General features: G+C 55.3%; 1 protein-coding gene across 2 annotated transcripts in view; it reads left to right on the top strand.

Moving 5' to 3' along the window:
• The window catches only part of SORCS2 (sortilin related VPS10 domain containing receptor 2), a 420811-nt gene that overhangs the window by 340262 nt on the left and 65778 nt on the right, over positions 1 to 14771 (top strand). For both annotated transcript variants that reach the window (XM_059380324.1, XM_059380313.1), the window contains exon 4: positions 8256 to 8420. In XM_059380324.1, coding sequence (XP_059236307.1) covers positions 8256 to 8420 — 165 coding nt within the window. The remainder of the gene's footprint in view (positions 1 to 8255; positions 8421 to 14771) is intronic.

Here is a 14771-nt window from a genome sequence, read left to right as displayed (position 1 = left end):
TGCAGTGGGAGGGAAGACGGCCAAGGGCGTCTGGGCGAAGTGGGAAGCATTCTTAAGTTGATAGTGAAGGTGCTGCAGCGGTGGTGGGGGGCGGGGGATAGAGTGACTGGAGGGCATCCAGGGTGGTGGGAACTCGGGCTGTGGGCTGGTGAGGTCACCCGGGTGAGGTCATGGGACACGGTCATGAATGTCCCCCTCAGGAGTGACCCTGAAGGGGTTTCAGCAGGCTTGCATTTGCGTAAATTCAGATTATCCTGGACTTCTCCAGTGATGGATCTTTCTGGTTTAAGAAAGCACAGAAATAACGATGAGCCTTTGGGTACTCCAGCACTTTTGAATACGGTAGCTAATTTGGGATCTCAGCACGGAAGAGATTACCGTCTCCAATTTAAGGTTGAGGAGAGTGACTTGCCCAAGGTCATGGAACACAGAGATGGCAGAACCCCCCGCGCAGTCAGACTCTGTCTCCTGTGACCTCTTCCATGCTCCTGGTTGCCCACACGGAGACTGTCGTGGGGTGATGAGTTCCGACGACTGTGGGTAGCTGATCCGAGGGCGTGCGGAACATCCCAGCAGGATGCATCCGTCCACAAGAGCGAGGCTCTGGGTGGGAGAGTTATTTTTGCTCATCATGACTCACCCAGGCGTGGATGAGACGCTGTGCACGGCTGCTAATTTAAGACCGGAGGGTGGATGCCGCTGGATTTGTTGGTCTCCGCTGTCTGCCTCTCCTGGCGTCAAAGCCGTTTTCTGCGTCCCTCTCTGGGAGCATCTGTCTGGCCAGGAATAGACCAGGTGATTGGGTTTTAAATAGGTAACTGCAGATGACAGGGAGACGGGGGGCTTGGGGTGGGGACCCTTGTAGGGATAAACTTGGTAAAGGGCAGACTAAAATAAGAAATCCTCCCCTTGCTGTGGTTCTGAATGGAAATCAGAGATCTGTGGCGCATCCAAAAGGAGTCCTAGCAGAGGCGAGAAATAGTTTCTGGATGCTGTTTGTTTCCCTTTTTAAACGTGGAGCTCTGAGAGCCGTGACGTATGCGAGTGCCGTGTCGGAGGAGAGGGGCTGGGAGACCTGTGGGAAGCTTTGGCCTCGGGAAGGCCGCTTGGCGGCCTGAGTGGGGGGGCGGGCAGAGCCACATGCAGTTCCCACGGCAGGGATACGGCTCAGGCGGGCTTGTCCAAACAGGAGTCAGGGCCAGCGGAGGCGGGAGCCGGCCTGGAGCCGGCCTGGAGGCGCCTGCGCGTGTGGGGAGGGTCAGAGAAAGGAGTCTGGCCCCTGGGTTCAGATAGGTCTCCTGACCTGGTGGAGAAGAAAACCTGAGTCCTGCATCAGGATAGCACATGGGCAGCCCTGTCCCCCTGGAGTGTCTTTCTGCATGTGGCTGTGACCCATCTCCACTGGGAGCCTGGGGTGCACCTCCTGCAGAAACTTCCAGAAAGTCTCCCATCTATTCCAGTCCAGCCTAGGGGAGGGCCCCCTGCCTCCACCATTAAAAGCCTTCCACTGTCTTCTGTGAGGTCCCCCGAGGCAGGCATCCTGAGGGGCTTGTTTTCCGGCTGAGGTCTGATGTGCAGCTCAATGACTCAGTTAATGATTTGTGAGAACAGGACCAAGACCGTGGGACAAAGGGAAGAAGGGAAGGATGAAGAGGAACAGAAGTCCCCTGCCCCTCCCTTTGCGTGGCCAGAAGTCCATCCCCAAAGCTCTGGATGGACCCGCAGACCTCTGGATATCAGTCCTCATAGCCCTTTGAAGGTGGCAGGGTCTCTCTGGACATCACAAGTGTGTTCCTGCAGGAACCCTAGTGTGTGCTGCTACTTCCTTAGCAAACCGGCCATGCTGTGTGCTAGCGGTGCGGGCAGGTGATGTTGGGAGGGATGAGGCCACAGACCCTGGCTGGCAGTGTGACCTTCCACAGGCCCTTGGCCTCTCTGGCCATGCTCCAGCCCATGCACCGGAGAGAGAGGGGTCATTCCACTGGGCAGCATCTGTACCCTCTGCCCACGTCTGTCCTGGGGTCTCATAGTGCAGGGGGCCGTACACTTCCCCTTGCTCTCATCACCACAGATGACCTGACTAAGCAACGTGATCCTGACTCACTACAGGGCTTGGTGACCTCCTGCAGGGACAGTAATTCGAGTTGTCCCATATGGCGAGTTCCCTCATGTTCGGGATGCTTGCTGTGTCCCAGGCACCAGGCTGGTCTGCTACACACTTTGTGCATTGATTCCTCTGGTCGCCTCTGCAACGGGGATTCCTCTCTACTTACAAATGAGGAAACAGCAGCCCAGAGAGGTACACTAGCTTTCCCAACGCTGCACAGCTCACAGCTCAGAGGGGTAACGGTGACCTGAAGCCCCACTCTGCGTGTCCCCCATGTTTGTGTTGTGGTCTAGCTGGACTCCTGGGGCTCTCATCCGTATTTTCCCCACCCTGTGGAGCATCGTCAGAGTAGTTGCGAGGGTGGCCATGAGCTACAGAATCCCAGAGGAAGGACGTGGCGTGGGAGGCATGTGGCTTATTTCATGGTCACTCAGTGGGGAACAAAGCAGAGTCAGCCACTGTGCTCAGTGTCACACAGCTGGTGGGCTCAGAGCTGAGAACCATCCGGAACTACAGCCCAGAGCAGATGTCCCTTGGCTGGGAGCTCAGGGCTCACCAGGGACTTTGAGAAAGTGCTGATTTCCCCCCGGGTGGGGCAGACACAATGTGCTTCCAGCAGCCTCCATGCCGCTGGGGCTAAGAGTCCCAGAGTTTATTAGCAGAATCCCTGTGGGATGATGGAGGCAGGCTCTAGACCCAGACCTAGTGCTTGCTGTAAAGCTTGCTTGCTGCCACGTTGGAATTCCTCATTCTTCTTGAGCAAGGAGCCCTGCATTTGGGGCCCCGCGGATTACATAGGCAGTCCTGGGACTCACACTCTGAGCCGCTGGTCCTCTGAACCTGTCCCATATTTCTCTCCAACGTATGGCCTCTGATTTCCAAACACCCAGCCTTGTGGGCCCCCGGAAGCCGGTGCAGGTACCATATGCTGGCCCGGAATAGTAAACAGTAAAAATACACCGTTGAAAATAGTCTGGTTCCCAATTTGGGAGAACAGTCTGCCAGCCTCCGCTCTGCACTATGCTAATTGATTTGTTTTCTTTGCTCTAGTAATCCTTTCCTTGTCAGCACTTTCTCATCCCCCAATCTTTCCTGGCTTACTTGTCCCACTCTGAGGCCCAAAATAGCCCTCAATCCAGATTGCTGGGCCCCTGGCCAGAACAACTTCCTCGGGTTCTTGTTTCTCCACTGCAGTTCCACCATGGGCGGGGCCTCGGCCATCAAGGAGGGCCGTGATGGAGCCGCGACCCTGTCCCAGGAGCCCTGATTCTGTGTGGGAGTGGCACCAACACCTGTTTATGGGTACCTGGTGCCTGCTCAGGACCAAGCCTTGTAGTCCTGGCTGGAGGCATTGCCCTGACGAAGACACAGGGCTTTTCTAGAGGGGAGGCAGACTCCCAAAGAGAACACTAAGAATGTTGGGCTGGAGCAGATGAATGCCTGAGATGCTGGAGAGAGGGGCGGAGGAGGTATTGGAATAAATTTACTAGAGGACTCCTATCACGAGGGCTGCCTGGAGGCAGTGACCTTTGAAATGAGCCTCAGTGGATAAGGAGGTGTTAGACAAGCAGATACAAAAGGGAAGGGCATCCCAGAATAAAAACAGGATAAACTCATGCCAGAGGCGTCTGCAAAATTAAGTGAGAAATATTCAGCTTTGTGGAAGCGGCCCAGAATTGGGGTCTCTGATCATTTTCACAAGCTGTTTTAAGTTCATCACACTTAGGTTTTGTATCATTTTGAAATTGTCAGATCTGAATCTGAATTATCTGTGATGAGGTTGGGGGAGTCTTGGTCCCACCGCACATTCTACTTCAAGGGAACCGTGCATGGAAGGGCAGTCAAGATGTGAACAGTCTCTAGGAACTAGAGAAACACAGCAGGGCTCTATGGGGCTGACACCTGGAGCCTGAGGCAGGGGGTGGGGGGAGAGGCGGGTCAGGGACCCCCACCCTCCTGTCATGCTGTCCTCTCTGACTGAAACACCCTCCCCTGGGTCTGCCAGTCAAATTTCCATCCATTTTTCGAAGCTCACCTGGGGTGGGAGGTCACCTCTTCTAGGAAGCCTTCCTTTGGGCCCCGTACCTGGATTCTCCTTTCCCCCTTGGCTCTGCTGCCACAAGGTCCTGGTCACGCCTGAATCTTTGCTCGACTCTGTGGTCTTAGCACCAACGGAAGAATGAAGCAATGAATGAGTGAATGAATGAGTCTTCTCTGATGTGTGAAGCTCTGGGTAATAGGGAGAAGTGAATGAGGTTTGTTATGACGTCCCATCTCCAGACTTCTGCCATAGCTCTAGGAATGTTCTCTCAGAGGAAAAGAGTGGACAAACAATTCCTCTTGGAATCAAGGGTTGAGATGGACTTCTTTATTCATTCACCCGTGCATGCATTCAGTCGGTATCCATCAGGCAGGGATTAACCCACAGCGCTCTGGGCTCTGTGCCAGCAGAACAGGAGTCAGGCCACCATCCCTGCGCTCAAGAGGCACAATCTCCTGGGGGAGGTGGATAAGTCAATCGTTGCATCATAAGAACATTGAGAAATCGTCATCATGAGAAAGCGTTTTGATGAGTGATGTTTGGGCTTCCCTGGCCAGATGGCTCCAAGGAGCCAGGCATGTGGGCAGCCGCCCTGGGGTGGGGCACAGAGCCTGGGCCACATGTTTGGGCGGATGCTGAGTGAACCCAGCCATCTCCAGGACGCTGGGTGAGAAATCTGGGTGACTTGTTTCATTCTTCCCGATTATCCGGGGAGACCAGGTGCAGCACAGAGCAACATTTAGAAATAGAAGCTGGGTGTTGTGGCAAAGGAGACCACCCAAGCCCCGCACCCCCCTGCAACTAGCCAGAGGGGGAGCCTTGGGGCAATGAGATAACAGAACAGCCTTGAATTACAACTCTAAGTCTGACATAAATATTCATGAGTTCACAGTAAATAAATGAGTCAGTAAGTGCAGGGGTGAGGAGACCAGTTCATTGAAAATAAGAAAACAAACTCCTTCTAACTCCACCACTTAAAAACAACCACTATTAAGGTCCTCGTGTTGCTTTCATTGGTTTTTTCAAAATTGAGGTGTAATTGACATGTAACATTACCTTAGTTTCGAGTGTAGGACATCATGATTCGGTCTTTACGGGGAAGCGATCGTCCCTGTACGCCTGGTTACCATCCGCCGCCGCACGACGTCACAGCGATGCTTTCCCGTGAGGAGACTGTTCAGGACCCCCTCTCTCAGCCACATCCAGACCCACACTCCCGTGTGTCACCACGCTGGGCCCACGGCAGCCCGAGACCTACTCACTTGGCAACCAGCAGTGCGGGCCTTCTGACTCGTCACCCCTCGCCCACCCACCCCCTGCGGCACCCACCCATTCTCTGGAGCTGTGAGCTCAGGCTTTGCTTTGTTTACAAGAGTCTACCTGCAAGCCTGATCTCGGGGCATTTATCTTCCACTGGGCATGACTCCCTCAAGGTCCATCCCAGGGGCGCAAGGGGGTGGCGTTTCCTCTTATATGATGGCTGAACAGTGAGCCCTCCACTCCCATTTCTGTGCACCTCTGCTGATAAGATCATGTGTACTCTCATACAGTAACCATCGGCAAAATTATCATAGGCTTCCTGACGTTTTGTCTTTGGGAGATACATAGTCTCTCGTAAATTTGCACCCACTTCTTTTTGTGAGTGCGTGAGCGCCCTTGTCATTCCACACTCCCGGGATGATTATACGTGGCCGTTCTTGGCCCCTCCACTTCTCCTGCGTGGAAACCACCCCCGAGGGACACCTCCCACAAGGCTCCTCCACCTTCCGAGAGCACGGCCGCTAGAGGCAGGCTCTGGAAGTGCCCTGCCTGCCCTTCTCCTTTGGCCCCCTTGGCTGGTGGGCGAGGGCGGGATCTGTGCTAGGGGAGACCAGCTATGGCTTGCACAACTCCTCAGGGTTCCCCTGGAAAGAGCGCATCAGATACCGTTTGTAAAGACAGGAGCTCGTGCAATTCTTGATTTCTGCCCCGTGTGCTTCATCGTCTTCTAGAGGAAATGTTGGAGTGTAGGGAGCCCATCGCAGTGGGGCGTCCACATGATGGGGGCTTAGTGTCCCATAGCCCCTGTCCCTGGGAAGGAAGAACTCATCTCGGTGCCGGGCTGGTCCCACCCCCCTGCCCCACTGGCACCCCACCCTGCATGGGCTCCCTCTCAACTCCAGACCCTGACTCTGTCCTACACGGTGTGTGACCTGAGGCAGTTTGCTTCCCCTCTCTGTGCCTCAGTTTCCCATCCACCGAGCAGAGATCATAACTGCCCCACTGAGCTCTAGTGAGGATGTGGTGGTCTTGAACACTCACAGTAGACTTTAACTGCAGGATCGCCCAATGCCAGGCACCATATTATTTCTCCCATTTTACAGACAAAGAAACTGAGGCAGGGAATGGCCAGCCAGCTTGCTTCAGGTCACACAGACATGGAATTTGAACTGGGCTATCTGAGGTTGAGTGTGCCCTGACCCCTATGCTATCAGCACATGGTATCTGTTCGTTCATTCATTTATTGATTGATTCATTCATTGATTCATTCATTCAATAAGTGTGTGGAGTCCCCAGGCCCTGCAGGGGTGGGGGTGGGGAGGAGGATAGCAGGAAACCCCACAGACCTGGCTCCGGCCCCAAGGGGCCACAGTCCTGGGAGAAGAGGCTACCTCCATGACAGGTGGTGAGCTTTTGCTGGGCAAATACCAGGTCCCCTGTGGCCTTGAATCAGGGGGCTCCACTGGGCCCCGGGGGTGAGGGGGAAACAGAGGGAACAGGTGTTGGGGGGAGAGGGCTGTACGTGGGGGGACCCCACTGGCTGTGGCCAGCTCACAAGCAGGAGGCAGGGAGGGAGGCCAGTCCAAGAGGAGCCTGCAGACCCTATCACAGAGGTCACAGTCTCCTTGGGGCCGTGAGGAGCCCAGAACTTTCCATGAGGTGTGTGGGTAGGAAGACTACCCCCAGCTTCATCATGGGAACTGGGACTCCCAGAAGAGGGTGGAAGTAGAGACTGGGCCCACCCATGCTCCCGGGGGCTGACTATGTGGTCTGGGGGGGGTCCACCCATGCTGCCGGGGGCTGACCATGTGGTCTGGGGGGGTGGGATCCACTCACAGTGGTAGGAGCCCACATCGCCTTCCCAACCCTCCAGACTGGCCGACCCTCTCTGGCCTCAGGGGAAGGAGGGAAATCTCTCCCTCTTCCCCTTTTCTCTCTTTCTGAGGGTCCCTTTGGTCCCCTGTGTGTAGTTAGCAGGGCCAACCTGTTCTGACTCATAGTCGGCCTTTCCTGAACTTTCTGGAAGACCCAGGGCACCTCACAGCCCAGGAGAGCATGTACTTGCATGCTTGGGAAGTGGACAAACATAGAGAGGGCCACAGGCCGGCTTCCCCAAATTCCTTGACCCTCTGGGCAGAGCCAAGAGAGGCCTTGAGGGACCCCCACCCATGGGAGAATTCTGCAGGTGGCGGGGCTGTCCCTCATCCTCTCCATGGGCGCCTTGCCTGCCAGTTCCCAGGATAACCTCATCCTGAGATGTTTAAGTTGATCCCACTTGTGCAGACCCCGCTTCTAAGTGAGGTCACCTTCACAGGAACCAGGGTGAGGACGCAGGGACGGGGTGTCTCTCCGGGGTCCCCATTCCACCCACCACAGTGCCCTCTAAGGCCTCATGGAGCCAGACACACTGTTACCTATCCAGTCCCGTCCCCCTCGGCCACCTCACATCCGAGTTCCTACCTGGCGCCTGCTGTCCCGGGTCGCCCCCCTACCTGGTCCAGTGCTCTGCTTCTGCACGCAGCCCCCAGCCCAGCCTCCCCAGCCCCCCTGCTTTGTCTCCACAGGCTGCCGGTCAGGCCCACAATGTGCGACGCGCTGATGTATCTCACACTGCCCCCATAGAACGGACTATTCACGGCAGAAAACCCCAGCTCGTGGTCGGCCTCGCCCTGTGGACAGTGCCTGGCTGGGGGACAGAGTTGTGGAGGGAATTAATGAGTGACTAATTAGCAGGAGTGGGTGGGGCAGGGTGGGAGGAGGGGGCATGGTTCCGGTCCCGCCCTCTCGGCTGAGTGCAGGGGCTAGGTGCAGAGCGGGAGCTCACGTCCACCCTGCTTTCTGTTCCAGATCGTCCTGCTGAGCTCCTCGCTCAGTGACCGGGACCAGAGTCTGTTCCTCAGCACGGATGAGGGGGCCACCTTCCAGAAGCAGCTCATCCCCTTCTCGGTGGAGACTCTGATTTTCCACCCCAAGGAAGAGGACAAGGTCCTGGCCTACACCAAGGATGGCAAGGTAAACAGGGGTGGAGCTGGTGTCTGGGCCCCAGGGCACCCACAGCTGCTCCTTTGGTGAGGTCGCGGGGCAATGCAGGCTGCTCCTCACCGGGTCCTCAGAACCCTTCCACCCAAGGTCAGGGGGTCTGGATGCTGCCATCGTTGGTCTCGGGGTGTAGGAACCAAGCAGGCTGAGGTGGACTTGGCACAGGTAAACACGTGAGACAGGATTGAAGAACACTAGGTAATTATTAGGACTGTCCCCCGGCCTCCCCTCCGGGTGCACCGCCATAAGACCTTCTTCCACTTCTAGAATATTCCAAACACCCTCCCATGCTGGGCCTTGCCGGGCCCTTCTGCTGGCCTGGGATGCTTTTCTACCTTCAGTAGGTGTGACTTGTCCTTCAGATCCCAAGTCCATGTCCTTTTCTCTGGGAGCCGTGTCACCAGGGCCCCACAGGAGCCCAAGGGACCCTCCACCCGCTGATGGAAAGAACATGGTGGAGGGTTCTTTCCAGGCCCAGGGAGAGGGGTGCCCGGGGCTGGCCCCAGAAGGGGGTGAGGCCTGAGCAGGAGGTGAGGCAGGGCGCAGAGAGCACAGGAGGACGAGGACCTGCCCTCGCTGCAACGGAGACCAGGATCCGTTCCTATCACCACGCGCTCCATGGCTGGCCAGACGTGGGGTCTCCCACAGCTTGGGAGACCAGAAGTCCAAAATGTGTTTCGCTGGATCGAAATCGAGGTGTCTGCAAGGGACACGCTCCCCCTGGAAGCTCCAGTGTGGGGGTGGGGGACTGGGCCTTTTCCAGCTTCTGGTGTCCATGTGGCTTGTGGAGGAGCCACTGCAGCCGGCGTGGGGACTGCTCCCCGCATACCCACTCCTGGGTAAGCCCCTTGCGGGCACGGGCTCTGCCCAGTTTCTGCAGCATTTCCTCACAAGCTCCTGGCTGAGGCTATTTGTTGGCTGGATGGACATGGAGCTGAGCACGGGTGGAAGGGTGAGTGGGTGACAGACGGGGGCTGCGTGATGACGGACGGGGGAGGTGGACGGATCGATGGAGGGGTGCCCGTCGGTTGGATCAATCGGTGAGTGAATGATGGATTTCTCCCATGAGGGTTCCCCCAGGTCAAGGGCCTCCCAATGCCGATTTCGGCTGGTCTGAGCCACGGCTCGTTGCAGGACCTGGCCTCCTTACCATAGTCTGGACCTCACCGACTGGCGTCCCCGGGTTCCTCCAGCCCCACCGGCCGCCTCTTTGCTCCCGACGCCTTCTTCTGGGACAGTGTGTGCTTCTGGGTATTAATAGCACTACTTAGCCTTCCATGTAATTAGACTAAAGCACAATCACAGAGACTTATTTTCCTGCAGAAATTGACTGCGTTGCAATTGCTCTTTAATTTATGGTGCCCTGAAAAATTAATGGAGCTGAAATCTCGGTGATTTTCCTCGGTTCTTTGCTGTGACTCTAAGGGAAAGAAAAAGGGGAGGAAAAGGGGCTTCGTTGTAGTTACAAAAGCAATGAAGAATTTGAGGAAATTAGTAATAGAGACAATAGGGCCTTGGGGGTTTTTGGTTTTTTGGGGGGTCGGTTTTTTTTGTCTTTTTTTTTTTTTTTTTAGGGTTGTATGGTTTTCAAAGCTCTCTGACTTCCAAGAGGTGGATGGGTGCGTGGTACCACACTGGCTCTGCATTCCCACAGACTTGGTGCGTTAGGCAGGTGTCTGCTAAGCAGAGGAACACACAGCTCCAAACCTCAGTGACACCCAGCTGCAAGCCTTATTGCTGGTTCTGGGTCTGAGAGTTGGCTAGGTTTCTTCCCGGTGCTGCACTGTAGCTTGGGGTGCTGTGAGGCTTCCTTATTCGGAGCCTGGGCAGCCTGCCGAGGGGAGAGAGCCTGATGCGTGGTTTTTCTTTCAAGGCTCAGCAAACTGCACTGGGGTCCTGAGATCAAAGGAATGTGAGAGCCGGGCAGCCCCTTCCCACCCCAACTCTGTGGGGACCACCGGCACCAAACTGACTCGCCTGGCTCCCTGTGCTCGTCCCTGGGACCTGCTTATAGGCACAGCCCTCTAACTGTTAAGTGTTATTCTCTTCCCCATCAAGAACCCCTTCTGTTTCCCAGCACTGTGAGAAGTTAACCTGAGCCTGGGACTGCCTTCCAGAACCTTAGTAGGGAAGAAAAGACACCTAGGATGACCAATCTGGGAAGCCTTCCTGGAGGAGGGGGTTTGAAGAAAGGCATAGCGAATGTATTGGGAAAGATGTTCACTTTTTTTTTTTTTTAAGATTTTATTTATTCATTTGACACAGAGAGAGAAATCACAAGTAGGCAGAGAGAGAGGGGAAGCAGACTCCCTGTGGAGCGGAGATCGTGATGTGGGGCTCGATCCCAGGACCCTGAGATCATGACCTGAGCCGGAGGTAGAGGCTTAATCACTGAGCCATCCAGGTGCCCCAGATGTTCACTTTTTAATACAACTTCAGAACAACAGAGATGACTGCACAAGCAGTTCAGGAAAACCGAGCACCCACCATCCTCCAGCCCCCGTGAAACTGGGTCTGTGTTTATACCCGTGAAGCAAAGTGGAGTAGCTGTCCAGGCAGGGGCACTGGGGGGCCGGCAAGGGTTCCCCTAAGAAGGGGCAGACAGAAGTGTGGGTTCACAGCAGCTGGCGTGAGCGTCCATTGGCAGACCTATCAGCTCGCATGTCTTTGAATGACCTTCCTCTGATCTTCATTTCTCCCTTGCCCTGACTTCCGAGCGTGTTGTCTCTGTGTCAGAGGGCCTCTGATGCTTTCCTGGACGAGCAACCTGGAGTCAGTCAGCCTTTACATGGGACACCACTGGGTTGGGGTCTGCTGCAGTGGCTAGGATGTCCCCCGTGTATTTATTCTTATTTATTTGCTGGTGTTTGTCTTGTATTAAGTGGGAAATAGTCCATTTCTGCTCCAATTGATGGTGCATTATAAAATCACCTCCCACAAGAGCAAATTGGAAAGGCGGCACCGTGTCTCGGGGTGGGCATCCTCAGGGCACGTGGCAGGGCGTCATGCCGTCCACGAACGCCAAGGCTTTATTACCAGAAATGGATGGCTGCACGCCCATTTTTAATTGCTCACTATTCGAGGATGGAAGCGGTTATCTCCCGATTTGTAGAGGGATAAATTAAGACCTGAGGTGGAAGGAGCCCCAGGCTGGTCACTCAGATGGCCCAGAGAAAGGATGAGAGGGGATTTCGCATCTTTCCCGGGGGAACCGGTCAGCCACAGGGGTATCACGGTCAGGTCCACAAGCAAACACTGTGTGACCTTGAGCAGCTTACTTACCTCTCTAAGCTCCCATTCTTTCATGGGTAAAGGGATGGAGGCCCGTCTTATATGCGTGCACATGTGGATTACGTGAATGGAGACTGACAAGCTCTTAGCTCAGCACCTGGCCTCCATGAAAGGCTGTACCTCCTGCTGGGCTCTCCCACTGAGGCCTTTCCCAAAATTCAGGACCTCCAGCCGCTTGAGCCATTAGCTATTTACTAAGCACCTACTGCATGACTCGGCATGACTCCACATGCTTAGCAAGAATGGATGAGTTCCTTGTGCTCCTGGATCTTACGTTCCAGGGCATGAAAACTTTCCAAAAAGCCCTTTTTAAATAGGAAAGTGATAATTTCATATCGTGTGCCCTGGAGCAGGCATCAGCAGACGGTGGCCTGGCACCCACTTTGCAAATTAAGGTCTCGCTGGCACACAGGCAAGCCCATCCGTTTCCGTATTGTCTCTGGCTGCTTGCCTGCTCCAGGGGCAGAGAGGAGTCGTGACAACAGAGACTGCACAGCCTGGAAAGCCAAAGTTATTTACCGCCTGGCCCTTTCCAGAAAAGTGTGCCAGCCCTGGTGCTAGAATTGAATTTGTCCGTTTCTCCAGCACACCCAGTGGCGATCAGTCTGGGGCTAGGCTTGCAGAGAGGTGAGCTACAGAAGCTTGAGCCAGAGGAGCAGGAAGCAAAACCTCCACGAAGGGGGAGAAACCAAGCACAGAGCTCGGGGTTGGAGGGTGGGGTTCTCTCAGCCAATGTTAGGCTAGGGGTCCAGAGAAGCTCCCAGAGACACAGGCAGCAGAAGTGGGAGGAGGACACCAGAGGTGGAGTGGGTAGGAGGTTGGCTTCTGGGATGTGCTGTGTTGTGTCCCCTCCCAAAATATCTATACCGCTCCCCCAGCACCTCAGATGTAACCATATTTGGAGATGAGGCTTTTAAAGGGGTATTTAAGTTAAAATGGGTCATCTGGGTGGGACCTGATCGGGATGACAGGTGTCCTTAGAAGAAGGAGACATCAGGACACAGATGTGCAAGAGGGTTGACCACATAAGGGCATGGGGGGATCATGGCCATCTACACACCAAACAGGGAGGCTTCAGTGAGAACCAACTCTGCCCACATCTTGGTCTCAGACTCCCAGCACCAGAACAGAGAGAGTCAGGCTCTGCTGCTTAGGCTCTATTCTTGGTGCTTTGTTTGGGTGACCCTGGCATCCACGATGCTCACAGACGCTCAGCCTCCTTGTGGAGCAAGATCTCATGGTCTTGGGCATTTTCTTTGTGCTGCTGACAGCAGGGGACAGTGGCCTAACAGAGGAAATCCCCGCATATGTTAAGAACAGGGACAAGCCCTCACTGTTGCCGCGGACTCACAAATTCGGGAGTCACGGCCACGCAACATGACTCTCCAGAGGCTGCGGTTGAGTGTCTGGCAGTGTCTTGAGGTGAGGCATCTTCTTATGGTAACCTGTGGTTAGGACGCCATGGTTAGGATGATGTGGTTAGAACATTGTGGTTAGGATGCCGTGGTTAGTATGCCATGGTTAGGATGCCATGATTAGGACACCTTGGTTAGGATGCTGTGATTAGGATGCCATGGTTAGGATGTTGTGGTTAAGATACTGTGATTAGAACAATGTGGTTAGGATACCATGGTTGGGTGCTGTGGTTAGGACACTGTGGTAAGGACACTATGGTTAAGATACTGTGATTAGAACAATGTGGCTAGGACACCATGGTTAGGATGCTGTGGTTAGGATGAGGATAGCTCACTGAGGTGGGATCTCCACAGGATCTTCTTTCTAGAGCTGTGGGGAAGAAGGAGTCCTGAAGGGGGTCTGCCAGGGGTGGTGGAAGAATCCAGAATGTGGGACTTGAACCTGTGGCCTAAAAGGTAGGGCATCTACTAGAAGCCAGGTGGCAAGGAGGAGGTCCCAGGTGGAGGTGGAGGGGGAGTGACTGAAGGGTGCAGGAGGGTCCTGAAGACAAGGAGCTGAAGCACCAGGGCCCCCAGTGCCAGGTGGGTGACGGCACAAGGGGGCATGCCCTGGGGACCCCTCCTCCAGGCCAGAGTGGAGTGTATAGCAAAGGGAAGGCATTGCAGCCCAGTTCTCTCTGGGTCCTGGGCCCTGAGCCCTGACACAGGCTTCTTGACCTGAGGGACTGGGTTCTGAGCCTGGCTCTGTAATACCAGGACTTCTGAGCTTTGACCTTGGCCAAGGCCTGACCAACAGGTGACTTTTGGTGGAGTCCTGAACACTGAATGAAGACAAGAAAGGGCATTCCAGCCAGACTGAACAGCAGGTGCAGATCCTCCAAGGACCTCATGAGACGTATTAGCACCACCATCACTCAAGAGCCCAGAGTGGGGCATGATGGGGGCATGGGAGGTGGGGGCTGTATGGGCCAGACAGCCCAGGGGCCCTGAGTGCCCACACGAGGAGTGTGGGCTTTATCCCAAGGAAGGTCTGTGGCATCCCCTGGCAGGTCTGATGCAGGAGAATGATGTGGTCAGGTGTGTGTTCCAGAAAGAGCCTGGTGGCTCTCTCATGGAGCAAGGGCTGGATGGGAGGGCTGAGGGCTGCGGGTAGGAGACCCAGAGGAGGGGTGCAGGAAGCCACAGGAGACCCAGAGGAGGGGTGCAGGTGGCTCAGTAGGCTCAGGGTACAGCAGCTGTGGGTTAGGTGGCAGACATTAGCTCATTTGGACTCGGTGACTTGCTGGGGTGGTGAGGACAGGCCTGGAGTCCTGACCTTGGGAGCTAGTGGGGGATTGGCATTAGGTCTAGGGCAGGCTTCCGGGATGGGGGATGTCTGCCCACACTGAAGGCCAGGACGGCACAGGGCTGATGCATGAAGAGCCCATTTCCCTTCAGAGATTCCATAAACCCTTCCTTCGAGAACAACAGCAGGGACAACACCATGACCTCACTTCCTCCCATCACTTGGGTCCCCGATGAGGACAAGCTGGGTCAGAAGAGGAGCATGTGTCCTGCTGGCCCTGAAGGCCAGCAGTCGGGAGCTCTAATCCTGGTGACTCTTGGCATGTTTATTAGA

This window comes from Mustela nigripes, chromosome 1, assembly GCF_022355385.1.
Source record: "Mustela nigripes isolate SB6536 chromosome 1, MUSNIG.SB6536, whole genome shotgun sequence".
In the NCBI taxonomy this organism is placed as follows: domain Eukaryota; kingdom Metazoa; phylum Chordata; class Mammalia; order Carnivora; family Mustelidae; genus Mustela; species Mustela nigripes.
The sequence above is the reverse complement of the archived record's forward strand: the minus strand, read 5'-3'. Positions and strand labels throughout refer to the sequence as shown.